This window comes from Schistocerca cancellata, chromosome 5 (assembly GCF_023864275.1).
Source record: "Schistocerca cancellata isolate TAMUIC-IGC-003103 chromosome 5, iqSchCanc2.1, whole genome shotgun sequence".
Lineage (NCBI taxonomy): Eukaryota > Metazoa > Arthropoda > Insecta > Orthoptera > Acrididae > Schistocerca > Schistocerca cancellata.
The window spans coordinates 201,673,567-201,687,498 of record NC_064630.1 but is presented as its reverse complement, the minus strand read 5'-3'; the positions used below and the strand labels follow the sequence as shown (position 1 = coordinate 201,687,498).

General features: G+C 44.6%; 1 protein-coding gene across 1 annotated transcript in view; it reads left to right on the top strand.

Moving 5' to 3' along the window:
* Positions 1 to 6,128: 6,128 nt before the first annotated feature.
* LOC126187805 (homeobox protein Nkx-2.8-like) overlaps positions 6,129 to 13,932 on the top strand; it is a 284,658-nt gene continuing 276,854 nt past the window's right edge. The window contains exon 1 of the mRNA XM_049929090.1: positions 6,129 to 6,337. Coding sequence (XP_049785047.1) covers positions 6,143 to 6,337 — 195 coding nt within the window. The 5' untranslated portion in view covers positions 6,129 to 6,142. The remainder of the gene's footprint in view (positions 6,338 to 13,932) is intronic.

The window sequence follows — 13,932 nt, the reverse complement described above, 5'->3', positions numbered from 1 at the left end:
GTGCAGACTTACGCTCTACCAAACCTACGTTTCGGTAGTTCTGTTACAGTACATAAATGACGTAGTAAATGGTAGAATTATCAGGAGTATCGTTAGCATTAGTAAGGAAAGAAAAGTAAATGAATCTGTGAGAGAGAAGCTGGGTGCTGAAGACTTCTCTTTGTTTTGCGCATAATCAGAACAGTACATCGTCACGTTTTAGTCCGTTGTGCATTTGGAATCTTTACAAAATATAAATTGCGTTTTTCAAGCGATGGAAAATAGTTGAGCGTGTAACTTCTGTGCTTTTATGTAGCCAAAGCAATTACCTTTGATGCAAGTGTAGTTTACAAACACAAACATATAAAATCCGTGTAATTAACGAACATTTTTCAATACGATCAAAGCCAACGGTTGCTTTTATTATTCATAAGTGCGAAAGTTGTTTATGAATAACAGAAGCATGTTTTACATAACCTGAACTAAGTATTGAAGCTAAGTTCGATTTTTTTTTATTTGCATCTCCTTTTCTTTAATTTTACTTTTTTTGATGCCTTGAGTTTTCTAGTGTATATAATAAACCTTTATTGTTTTTTGGTTTTTACTACAACAACTCTCTGTTTCATATTACAGTTCAACAATTTTCGAATAAAACCAGAACTAAAGTTTGACAGTTTCAATTTTGCTATAAATACAGCTTATTTTTAAGTAGTAGGCAGGACGATTACTGTGCAGAACAAAAATGTTTTGCAGGTTACATGACGCTTTACATGTCCTCACTCAGTTTCGAAGGTAATCTAGTAAGACACTGCATACGCAAACGAAGCGATCAAAATGAGGTAACGCCCGATAGGTATGCAACACGCCTAATATACAGGTAACGCGGTTATGGTCTTAACCAACCAAGGCTACTAGGAATACTATCCTACTCTACGCTTACTTACGGTAGTTTTACAACTCTGGCTGTGTGTCTCGTTTCCATTCGTACATCATACTTGCTTCACAACAGTAATGCCATCCTTGACTGGATGTCCTCAAGTTTGTACTCCCTGCTGTTCGGTTATGTCTAGGGTTTTGTTTTCAGGCAGTGTTAGTTGTGTGTCGTCAGTGATACACGGAGTACTGTGGATCGGTGTACTTGATGAGGTGTTGGATGATACGCATCTCATGTATGGGTCCACTGAATGCAATGGATGAACGACGCTATTCTGAGCTGTTTCCGTACCGACGGTGACCACGTCACAGTACTTCAGGACCTGAGAGTTGTTCCAGTGCTCTTTGGTCGGTGTTGTACTTTTTGGTTGTTGCGTATTACAGGCTTCTTCACTGTTGTGTAGGTGTTTTTACAGAAACAAGGGTGACTGCAAAACCCAACCGAATAAATGATAATTACATTATTGCTCGTTAACGAGCCACCGGAGACCATGGGTATCTCACACCAAAATTCTTAGAACAATCTCTGAAAGTTTGTCGGTCGAATTCTCATTCGCCCTGTATAGTTACATACATTCTCCGCAAGCATCTGCACAGTGTATCTTGAAGGGTAGTGGCGAATATCTGTCCCGATCCATTTGTGTACTGAGGGGAAAAAATCATTGTCTGTGTTTCTCATTAATCTCTCTTATCTTGTTACTGTGGCACATAACTCGAGATTCACGATCATAAGTGTGGAAATGCTGCCGAGGCATTCCTCGAATAGCGGTTCTCTAAAATTACTCGACATAGTGTACCGAGAACAAAGTCGGCTTTCTCCAAAGGTTTACATTTACGCTCCCTGAGGAGCGCTATTAGACTTTCCTGTGGACTACATCAAACTTTTACTATCCTACGGGTCCGTCCCCTACTATCATGTCTATTTGATAAGGACCAAAAACACTGGACTAGTGCTCGAAGACTGGTCACACTAACGTCTTCTGTGTGATATTTATGGATTCGTTTTTCGTCCCATTTCATATCTGCCAAAAGATGTGAAATGCTGCAGATGTTCACCACTATCTTGCAACCAGGTGCTAATAACGAAGCTATTGCGAGAATTTAAACGTCTGTTCCTAATACAACGCGGGTAAGTGATCATAAACGAATTTACATAAGATACAGCTTCATAAAGTAAGATTCATTTCTCTTTTACTAAAACTCAGTGATTGATATAACAATTATTTTTTCTGTTTTTTATCCAGACGACAGTAGTGACGCATGACTGACTTCGACTGTAATATACATTCATCATCGGATCTGTAAACGATGAAAACGAAGCTCAGGGAAACTAACAAATAAATAGTAAAATCACCGAAAGATTAAAACTGTCGTGCAAAGCCGACCTGTGTAGCCGAGCGGCTCTAGGCGCATCAGTCTGGAACCGCGCGACCGCTGTGATTGCAGGTTCGAATCCTGCCTCGGGCATGGATGTGTGTGATATCCTTAGGTTAGTTAGGTTTAAGTAGTTCTAAGTTCTAGGGGACTGATGACCTCAGATGTTAAGTCCCATAGTGCTCAGAGCCATTTTTTTATACGAAGTACTGGTCACACATGTGAAACTAGTAGTTCATGAGTATCGAGATGACAGCAGATATTTCGCCATAAATGTGAATGTTTGCCTACACAAAAGCACAGCAGAATGAATGGTAGTATCAGCTCTGTGTTTCTCAGTCGTATCTGGACTTGAGTGTGTTCAGAGAGTGGAAAGGACAAAGTGTGGCGTTACACGCATGTGCGGCGACCACGACCGCTTTCGTGACTGCTCTTTCTTTGGTCGTCGTGTTTTATTGGCTCGCGTGATGAAAGAGACCGCGCCAGGCCCGAAGTCATGGTGGCCTTGTCCGTAGCTGCTGCCAACCACACACGTATTCTGGCGCCCTTGTTCACACACTAGTGACCAGTGATAAATGTATACAGCATTAAGTCCGCATAAAATACTCCTCATCCATTCCATTTAATACTTTTAGTGGGTACCTGCCTTTTGCTTGGCCAACTCATCAAAAGAATCGTCAGATTTACTTTATGTCTAGCAGAAACAAGAATGGAAAGAGACTGGTATCATTGCGTGCGCCCACCTCTCCCAATGTAGGTTTACCTACACGTAATGAATTCCGGGACTATTCTTCGACAGAGATTGGCCGATTGGTATGTTGATCACACGCACAGCTGAGCTTGCAGTTGCGTCTCGGATGAGCTATATGTCGGAAGGACGAACAAAGCATGACCGCAGTGAGTCCAAAAAGTATTAGTCTGGCTGTATTTGTAAAAAAAATAACTGTCTGTGGCACTTGACAAGAAGCAAATACAAAATCTGAAGAGCCAATCGCGTTGGAAGTACCTCTGTAACTAATTTTTGTTTAAATGCAAGAAACAAAATACGTTCATAGCAACAACAAGGTTAACAAAATAGAAAGTTTCTTACAAAAGCTACTTTATAAAGTATTCGTCCACCAGCTGAATATGCGTAAAATTCGCGCACCGGGACTAAACTTTAATGCTGACCCACGGCACACCCTATGCGTCAACTGTCCGCAACCACAATCTGCCACCTGATGTGGTGTTCAGCTGCGCCGGGACAGTGGAGCTGGCATCATAGCCCCTAGGGGTATCGAGATAACGCTGACTAAAGGAAAACGTATTGTACACTTGCATAATCAGTACAGATCCTCATACGAGAAGTAGATCGATGGTTCGGCCGATAACAGATCGCATTTGCGTAAGCAAAAGATAGAGAAACGAGGCACGGTTGGGACGGCCTCGCTCGTTGACTGATGAGGACGTGAAGTTTGTCATGATGGAAATTAAGAAAAATGCTAAAATCAGCGCTGGCTGAGGAGTTAGGATCGACGGGCAAGAAAGTATGTGCCAACACAGTCAGAAATACCTGCAAGAAGCACGGATATAATGACTGGATGCCTCGCAACAAATTTTGGGTCAGTGAACAAAATCGGAAGAAATGTCTTGATTTTGCCCAGGAACATAGATTCATGAAGAAAGACTACTGGAATAGAGTCATATTTTATGATGAAAGTAAATACAACACATTTGTGTCGGATGGCTTTCCAGTCCAGGTACACTTGGTACTCCGCTACCTCCTGTTACTATGGCAACTGTCAGCCATCCGTTCCCATGAGAGAAGGTATCGTTTATGTCCAAACTAAAATTAAGAGTACATCCAAGAAACACAAATGGTCCATCAACGAGCGCGTTGGCGGCGACACTCTTCACTGGGATGCGATTTTTCTTGTCTCCTGATGTTGTTGTAAGTTCGATGTTTTCTATATTTTTGTAAACTGTTGTGCGACGACGAGGTCGATATTAGAGTCCTGCATGACCGAGTAAGCGAGCACAAAATACGAGATAGGGCGAACACACCCTAACTGGATAGGCTGCCTGCACTAGTTCAAGTGACCGAGCATAGAAGCCGTGACCGAATACGTAGCACGCAACTAAAAACACATTACACGTGTCATTATCCGTGTGAGACTGCAGCCAGTACGGGCTTCTCATTTGTGGTGTCTCTCTCTCTCTCTCTCTCTCTCTCTGCAATCATGCAGTGCGAGGAAACCAGTGCAGTAAGACGTAAGATTGAAATCAATGCTTAGACGTTGAAGAGACGGGAAGGTCTAAAAGGCCAAGTACGGAGCATATTTTTGGTGGTTGTAGACGAAAACAGTGCGTTTACTGGGTACGTATCGTGCATAAACTGCTCCACATTATTGTGTTTCCAATCGCGAACCACTCTTTTAAAGAAACACAGTTGCAAGAAACCTCACAAAGATACAGCTCCTTCAGGAATACCGGCAGTAATAAAAAATAGTATTACAGCAAAGTGTGTTGCAATGTGTGCTAAAGATATGAGACCTTTTAATGCTGTTTGCGGTGAAGGTTTCAAAGAACTAGGCCAATAATTAATACATCTAGGTGCGCATTATGGAAAAGTTAATGTGGCAGATGCCATGCCACATCCCTCTACTATAAGCAGACATGTCAAAGAACAAGCTGATGCAATAAGAAACAGTATATGCCTACTGTTATTGCGGAAGTTATTAATAAAACATGTGCTGCGACAGTTGATATGTGGACTGATTCGCATAATCAGGTGCACTATTTGACGCTTACATTTCATTACATTAACACAGATTGGTCTCTTGTGATCAATGTTTTAATTACAACAAAATTCCTGGACGTTAGGAAGACGGGAGTAAATATTATAAAAGAAAGTGCTCTATGAATTTAGCTGTGTAACGTACCCGTTCTTGGAAACGTTACTTTTGTATTAAAAGAGAGAGAGAGAGGCGTTGGATTTGTACACTACAGTACAGTACAGAGCAGCGAGCCGTGGCGAGGCGAGGTGAGACGTCAGCGGTGACCGGTCATGCTCGGTTATCCGCGTGTCCGGAATCCGGACAACAGACATGGCGCGAGTACGTGACCGAGCCGAGTCGTATGGGGCCGGACACGAGCGGCTCGGTCCCCCCGTCAACAGGCGAGCCGTGACCGGTCAAACATGGAGCGTTGCAGCACTCTCCTGTACGGCATGTTGGCAGCGTTCAATGCAGTTGCCTGTGCAGCAGCAAGACACAGACTGCGCGTAGCGCGAGAGCGCGCTCGCTTATATAGAGTGCGAAAACTTTGACCTTAGATAAGGGGCTTAAGAGTTTTTGCAGTGGCCAGGGGAACGTTATCCCGGACGCGCACACTGGGTGTTCGAACCTGCGACCGTAGCAGCAGCGCGGAACAAACAAAAACCAAAGAAAAGTCGTTGACTCCCAGTGCCTGTGTCACACATTCATTTATGTTTCTTTAACTACCAATACCACTAGTACTACCAGTAATACTACCATTTACTACGACATTTATGTGCGGTGCCGAAACTACAGGACCGGGTTATAGTAGACACCAACTCTAGACGTGAGTCATTCCTTGTTGCAGACGATTCACTGTGCTTGTTGCAAGCAACCCCTTGCCAACTCGCAGTCAGAGTAACGCCGGATGTTTTCTCGTTCCAGACGGTTCTGCGCCGACGAAGTCGACTGGAGCGAAACGGAAGAAGGAGGCGAACCCCAGCGGCGGCGCGGCGGGCGGCGCGGCGGCGGGGGCGGCGGGGGCGAGCGGCGGCGGCGGCGTGGCAGGCGCGCCGGGGGCGGCGGCGGGCGTCGCGGCGCCCAAGACGCCGCCGGTCGACATGAGCGGCGCGCTCAGCGACGGCGGCAGCGGCGGCGCGCCCGGCTCCGACAGCGACCGCAAGCGCAAGAAGGCGCGCACCACCTTCACCGGCCGGCAGATCTTCGAGCTGGAGCGCCAGTTCGAGCAGAAGAAGTACCTCTCCTCCTCCGAGCGCGCCGAGATGGCCAAGCTGCTCAACGTCACCGAGACACAGGTGCGTGCCGCGCTGCCTTCCCTCTCGATACGTCTTTTCCGTCCCACTCAAATGAAGGTCTACCAAAAGTCTTTCCAGCACACCGTCATTTGACAGACCGTTCAACGCCAAGATGACCACACCCCGTCTGCACATGCTTCTTCCTGGGGCTACTTTTCTGACTTACTTGTAACGCAATGACAGCGACACTGAAAATGTTCTCAGCGACCAGCATTTCAGCGCACGTCATACTTTCGTGATGCGGACGTTATCGTGTTGTGCTGGTTTACCGACGTATTGGACGTCACATGCTAGCAGATGGAGCGAACAGTCGTCCCGTCTTAGTTTGTTGTTACGTACGTGATAATATATGTCATCTTGGAATGAAAGAGTCTCCTCACAGCTTACCTAGTTCTTATAAGAACTTGAGCCGCAAAAGTCGTTGTGGGAGTGGAAACTGAACTTACTGACGGAGATCATTAAAGTTGATTCTCATCGATAAGAAGAACATTGCTAGGAAAGTGATTGTTGAGCATAAGTTTTGTCTAGACAACACACTGTGAATCAAAACATTGCACGGAATGGAAACTGTTTATGCTAGAACTGCTATTTCCGCACGTCTTTTGACGACAAATGAATGTGAGGAAGAGGCTACGGTGTTGCAAGTATGACTAAAGAGAGCCACTGAACCATCTCTCTCTCTCTCTCTCTCTCTCTCTCTGTCACACACACACACACACACACACACACACACACACACACACACACACACACTAATGACTTGTCCTTTCCTGCGACTGGCTATACGGTTCCGTATGAGCCCTAATTTCTCGGGCTTCATAGTCCTTAGGCGAAATTCATGTTGGCGGAAATAGAATCGTTCTTCAGTCAGCTTCAAATGCCAGTTCTGTAAAATTACTCAATAGTGTTCCGTGAAAAGTAAGTCACCTTTCCTCCAGGGATTACGACTTGAATTCACAAAGCATCCTCCGTAATACTTACGTGTTGTTCGAACCTACCGGTAACGAATCTAGCAGTCCGCCTCCGAATCGTTTCGATGCCTTCCTTTAACGCGAAATAGTGGTGCTCCCAAACAACCGAGGAGTAGTCAAGAACAAGACGCACCAGCCTCCTACATGCGGTCTCCTTTACAGATGAACCACAGTTTCATCGTAGTATTCTTCCAATAAACTGAGTCTGACCATTCGCCCTCCCTATGAATCCTCACATACTCATCCCACTGCATACCGCTTTACAGAGTTATGCCAAAATATTTAAACGACGTCCCTGTATCAAGCTTCATATTATAATATAACATAATAATATAATATAATATGCTATATTCGAACATTATGGTTTTGTTCTCATCTGCATTAACATATATTTTTTAGGTTTAGAAATAGATTTCAACACATCAAATAGAAATTTTGTCTAAGACATCTTGTATGCTCTTGCGGTCACTCAACGAAGACCGTTTCCCGTACACCACAGCACCATCAGCAAATAACCGCAGATTGCTGCCCAACCGTGTCTGCCAGATGATTCGAGTATATATAAAATAATAGCGGTCCTATCATATTTTTCTGGGGCATTCCTGATACCCTTCTCTCGGATGAACACTCGCCTTGGAGGATAACGTACTGAGTTCTGTTAAGATGTCTTCGAGCCACTCACATATCTGTGAACCTGTCCCACACGCTCGTGACTTTGTTTACAGTCTGCAGCGGGGCAACGTGGCAAATGCCTTTGGAATTCTGGAAATGTGGACTCTGCCTGTCTTCTTTTATCCGTAGTTCGTAGTGTATCATGTGAGAAAAGGGTGAGCTGGGTTTCGCACTAGCGATGCTTTCTAAAACGGCACTGATTCGTGGACAAAAGGTTTTCCGCCTCAAAGACGCCACCCCTAGTGTTTATACCGTAGTACGGGGTCCACTGTTTTCACAATATGGCGCATTTATTTTACTTTAACTCTGTGTTCGGATGCCCAGCCTGCCGCAAAATTCGTCACGTAGCCTAAGGAAGGGGAATCGTGCACGTCTGTGAGTCAGTCGCGTAAATTATTTCTTGATTTATTCTGTACTACGTTATTGGACTTTGACTGATTGTTTATCGTAATGTCTGATGCGGAGATTAGGGACTGGCCTAGATTTGGTCTAAACTACCGTGGAATGCAGCGTAACAAACACACACGTACGCACACACACTGGCCTGTGTAGCAGACCGACTTACTACCGTTACTCTGCCGCACGGATCCCATCGGGATCCTATCGTGATCTCAATCAGCTCCCAGTCCCTTAAGCCAGCACACTGCGCAGTAACTATATCAATACTGTAGGTTAATTCTTACAAAGAAGAAAACCGGTGGTGGTGGTTGTTGGGGTGTTCAAGGGGGACTTAACAGCTAAGGTCATCAGTCCCCCAGAAGAAAACCACAACCAGCCACTATTAATACTGCTATTTAATTAGGTAAATAGCGCCGTTAACGGCTTCGAACTGCAAGTTCATCGTTAGACGGCTGTTCACATGATTTTCAAGATACACTTTACATTATCGTCCGTTTTCGGTTTTTATTCTTTCACTGTGGCGAAGTATTTTTGGTGTGTTGTTGTCGTCGAAAATTCCTTCCGCGCGATTCGACGGCAACACACCAAAAATACTTCGCCACAGTGGAAGAATAAAAATCGAAAACGGACGATAATGTAAAGTGTATCTTGAAAATCATGTGAACAGCCGTCTAACGATGAACTTGCAGTTCGAAACCGTTAACGGCGCTATTTACCTAAATAAATAGCTGTATTAATAGTCGCTGGTTGCTGTTTTCTTCTTTGTAAGAATTAACCTACATTAATTGCACACAACCACGGTCTCGGCATGTCAGTTTTAGACAAAATAGCATATATCAGTGCTGTTTGTATCCAGCAAGATACTGAAGAAAGTACAGTTTAGGTAAATCGATTCATCAAACCATTCTAAGCTGGTGATGCATCATATTTCAGTTGCGCTGTGCAGACAAACTTGGTCCGTAACGTTGCCTTAGGCTCCGAGTGACTACTTCTTTTTATCATATTATTCGTGACGCGGAATATACCTGTGATAGTTTCTACTCATAGTAGTGCCCGATGAGGGAGTGGTTCTCTTTTGCAAGGACCGAAGCACAATTTTAATGTGAACACACGTTTCCCTGAAAGCCGGGATTAAGGTGTGAGCAGATTTATGCCGAGAACTCGGCGGCAAGTACCAGGTGCGACGCTCTCGGACAGATAAAGTAGGCAGCCAATAGCAGGCAGTGCTTTACGACTGCATCCGGAGCGATTAGCGCCGCTCTGGACGTGGAAGTGGAGTGCGCCGTCTAACGTTGTTTTGCAGCTCTCCTCCACTGAAATTGCGTCTTCGCAACAGTTTAGCTGCAGCCTTGTTTCGCGAGGCGTAATGGGCTTTGCTGGTCGCGGACGTGAATTATTTCTCGGCCTTTCCCTGCCCACAAATCACAACGGGGAAATCGCTGATGTCCGAACACTGGGCGTAGCAGTTGGCGCAGTGAAAGTCCGAGGCACGTCGCTAATTCCCGTTAGAGCAGCTCTTCTTGTTTCAGCGCGGCGTTTCGCACGCGCAGCTCGCTTCCTCCTCGGCGAGGAACGGTCATTGGAAGAGCGTCCGACAAGATGCCAGCTGCCGCCTACGTTACTCACGTCTGAATGGCTAATTACGGCTCCGCATAAGCAGGACGGAGAACTTACTTACGACGCACATCTCACCATGTGGGATTCAGCTTTCTCCAAAGAGGACGTTGAGGTTTCACCAGAGGGCTTAGCTGGTTCAGAAGGAGAATAACAGTTGACACGATAAATTTTGTTTTCTTGAGGAATGATTAGATAATAATCAAGATGTGGTCGATCCGAAGATTTGTTTGAACATAACAGCGCTTTAATGGGTATGATTCGAGTTCTTTGAGGACCTAGAGTTTGACGTGGACTCAGAAACGTGGTGCAGCCAGCATTTTCACATCAACAAACATTACGTAAGGGGAAGAAGTGATAAATCTCAGATAAAAATCGTAGGAACTGCTAGGAAACCAACACGTGACCTTTGGGTTAATTGCCTGCCGCTTTACTACTTTTTTTAGCTTCTTTCTTGCCATCTGTTACTTTGCCGTTTTTTCGCCAGTGGTTCTGTGCGGTTGTCGCATGACAACTTTCAAACACACTCGATGACAACTTCACTCAGTTTTTTTTTTCTTTCATTACACAGGGAGCCCAATCCCTCTGAGCAATCGTGCCACCTTTTCACTGGGCCACACAGGGAGTGATTCCACGAGGGCGTGCTGAAAAGTAATGGATCTGAGTTTTTATATGAAAACTCTTAAAGCTTTTCAAATTAAACAGACGTTATTAACATTCTACGTCTTTATTATTCATATCTGCATATTTATTTCTTAACATAGTTACCCTGGCGACAAAATACATTTCTGCCAAGAGACCAGTGTGTTGATACTGTCACTGTAGAATTTTTGACATTGTTGACGGAGCCACAACCTCATGTCTGCTTCCACCGCTTCATCACTATCAAAATGAAGTCATCGAAGGTCTTCTTTAAGTTTCGGAAACAGATGAAATCGGATGGAACCTAGTCGCGACCGTATAGAGTTTCAGTGATGACAGTGGACCCAAGGCGTCGGATTGCTGCAGATGTCGCAGCACTTGAGTGTGGTCTGGCTTTGAGAGAGCGAAGGAGAGAGTGCTATCTATGTAGGCGAACTCCTCGAATTCGAAATTCGATTGCAGCACCGTCATAGTTACGTTACACACTACAATTCGGTGCCCTATAATGGCAAAGGGCTTCAAATGTGTATACACGAAGAAAAATATGTAGAATACTAATATCGTTTGTTTTATTTAGAGCCGGCCGGTGTGGCCGTGCGGTTAAAGGCGCTTCAGTCTGGAACCGCGTGACCGCTACGGTCGCAGGTTCGAATCCTGCCTCGGACATGGATGTGTGTGATGTCCTTAGGTTAGTTAGGTTTAATTAGTTCTAAGTTGTAGGCGACTGATGACCTCAGAAGTTAAGTCGCATAGTGCTCAGAGCCATTTGAACCATTTTGTGTTTTATTTAGAAAATTTCAGTACTTTCTCGGAGGCATTACTTTTCAGCACTTTCTCGTACCTAAATAATTGGAGTGGTTGTACGTAACTGAAAAAGCATGGGTATCTTTGCAACACCCGTCTCAAAGCAATGTAAAAGAATACTCGACAACAATATGTATTATAAAACCAAGGCAAGCGTTAGTGACAGAAAAGCATTGCTACAAAGTGGCCGTGCTTGTTTACTGATTCCCACGCCGCTTCTGTCAGTGAGTTCATCGTTGATAGGTACTGACTGTGGGGTTTGAAGCCGAACGGTTTTTCAGTCGAGTTACTTCCAGGATAGCCTATATACGGGAGGAATGGCATCTACTGTACTGAGAATAAGAGCTGACAGTTCAGTCAGTGTGTGTTTCTGCCTTGCTGAAATGCAGTACCCAGCTACAGATATTTTCAGTCATGTACGGATCGCAGAATCATGTAGCGATGGTGAAGAAACACTGAGAGTTATATTCTTGGCAACGTAAGTCATATACACTGCAGCGCTAAAGAAACTGGTATAGGCATGCGTATTCAAATACAGAGATATGTAAACAGGCAGAACACGGCGCTGCGGTCGGCAACGCTTGTGTAAGACAACAAGTGTCTGGCGCAGTTGTTAAATCGGTTACTGCTGCCACAGTGGCAGGTTATCAAGATTTAAGTGAGGTTGGACGTCGTGTTATAGTCGACGCACGAGCGATGGGACACAGCATCTCTGGGGTAGCGATGATGTGGGGATTTTCCCGTACAATAATTTCACGAGTGTGCCGTGAATATCAGCAATTCAACAAAACATCAAATCTATAACATCGCTGCGGCTGGAAAAAGATCGTGCAAGAACGGGACCAACGACGACTGAAGAGAATCGCAAATTGCTGTAGATTTCAGTGTTGGACCAGCGTCAGCGTGCGAACCATTCAACAAAAGATCATCGATATGGGCTTTCGGAGACGAAGGCCCACTCGTGTACCCTTGATGACTGCCCGACACAAAACTTTACGCCTCGCTTTGGCCCGTCAGCACCGACATTGGACTGGAAACATGTTACCCGGTCGGACGAGTCTCGTTTCAAATTGTTTCTAGCGGATGGACGTGTACGGGTATGGAGACAACTTCATGAATCCATGGGCCCTGTATGTCGGCAGGGGACTTTTCAAGTTGGCGGAGGCTCTGTAATGGTGTAGGGCGTGTGCAAATGGAGTGATATGGGACCCCTAATGCGTCTAGATGCGACTCTGACAGGGGACACGTACATAAGCGTCCTGTTTGATCACCTGCATCCATTCATGTCCATTGTGCATTCCGACGGACTAGAGCAATTCCAGCAGGACAATGCGACACCTCATATGTCCATAATAGCTACAGAGTGGCTCCAGGAACACTCTTCTGAGTTTAAACACTTCCGCCGGCCACCAACTCCCCAGACATGAACATTATTAAGCATACCTGGGATGCCTTGCAATGTGCTGTGCAAAAAAGATCTCCACCCCTTCGTACTCATACGGATTTATGGACAGCCCTGCAGGATTCTTGGTGTCAGTTCCCTCTAGCACTACTAGAGACATTAGTCGAGTCCATGCCACGTCGTGTTGCGGCACTTCCGCATGCTCGCTGGGGCCCTACACGATATTAGGCAGGTGTATGAGTTTCTTTGGCTTTTCAGTGTAGTTGTGACACAATTTAGGAACCTTGAATGTCTCATCCATCCAAACGAAATGGCATACAAAAAGCAAAAAAGAAGTGCGTGTCAGGTAATCGTAAAATTCAACATGGCGCTTATGCAAACAAAAGAGCCTTCATACATTGAATATTGTGTAAGTTAGCTTTTGTCCTTTACAGCCTATCGGTATTTTCTTTCAATGGAGCAAATAGTCGCTGATATGAGCGAAACGATAATTTTATCGTACTTATAATATTACTATATTAAACAAGGTGATTACGAGAGTTTTTATATGGCTTCGGAGTATTCCAAAGTCCACCAAACATTCCTGGCTATTTCGAGCCATATTTTTTGAGTAATTGTCATGCTGAAATATATAATCGGTTGGCATACCATATGCTATTTTGAAATATTGTTCCCAACGTCATTCTGTACCTGCCGCTTTACGTACAAATGCTGATTTGCCTCCTGCATTCTTGAAAACTCCAATCTTCGAGGCTTTTTCGTTTCGCTCAAGTAGCATCTTCTTCAGAAAACGATTAGTTCTTTGACTTCGTACTTTGTCAAACTGTCTAAGAGATTATTTTTTATTGTTTTAGAAGTGTTCTGTCTGCTCTCTCAACTAATTCATGACAGAATCTTGAACATCATGTCCGTCTGCAGACATTTTACCACTAAGTCATCCCTTCAGTTCACAAAAGAAGGGTCTCGTGATACAAAATACGTAATTTTGGTGCCAAACTGTCCCAATCGAGAGGTTAAAACACTCGTTGCGAACGGATGTTACTTTCAGTAAAGAAAAATGTATATCATCGCAACAGCTTTCCACTTCGTTT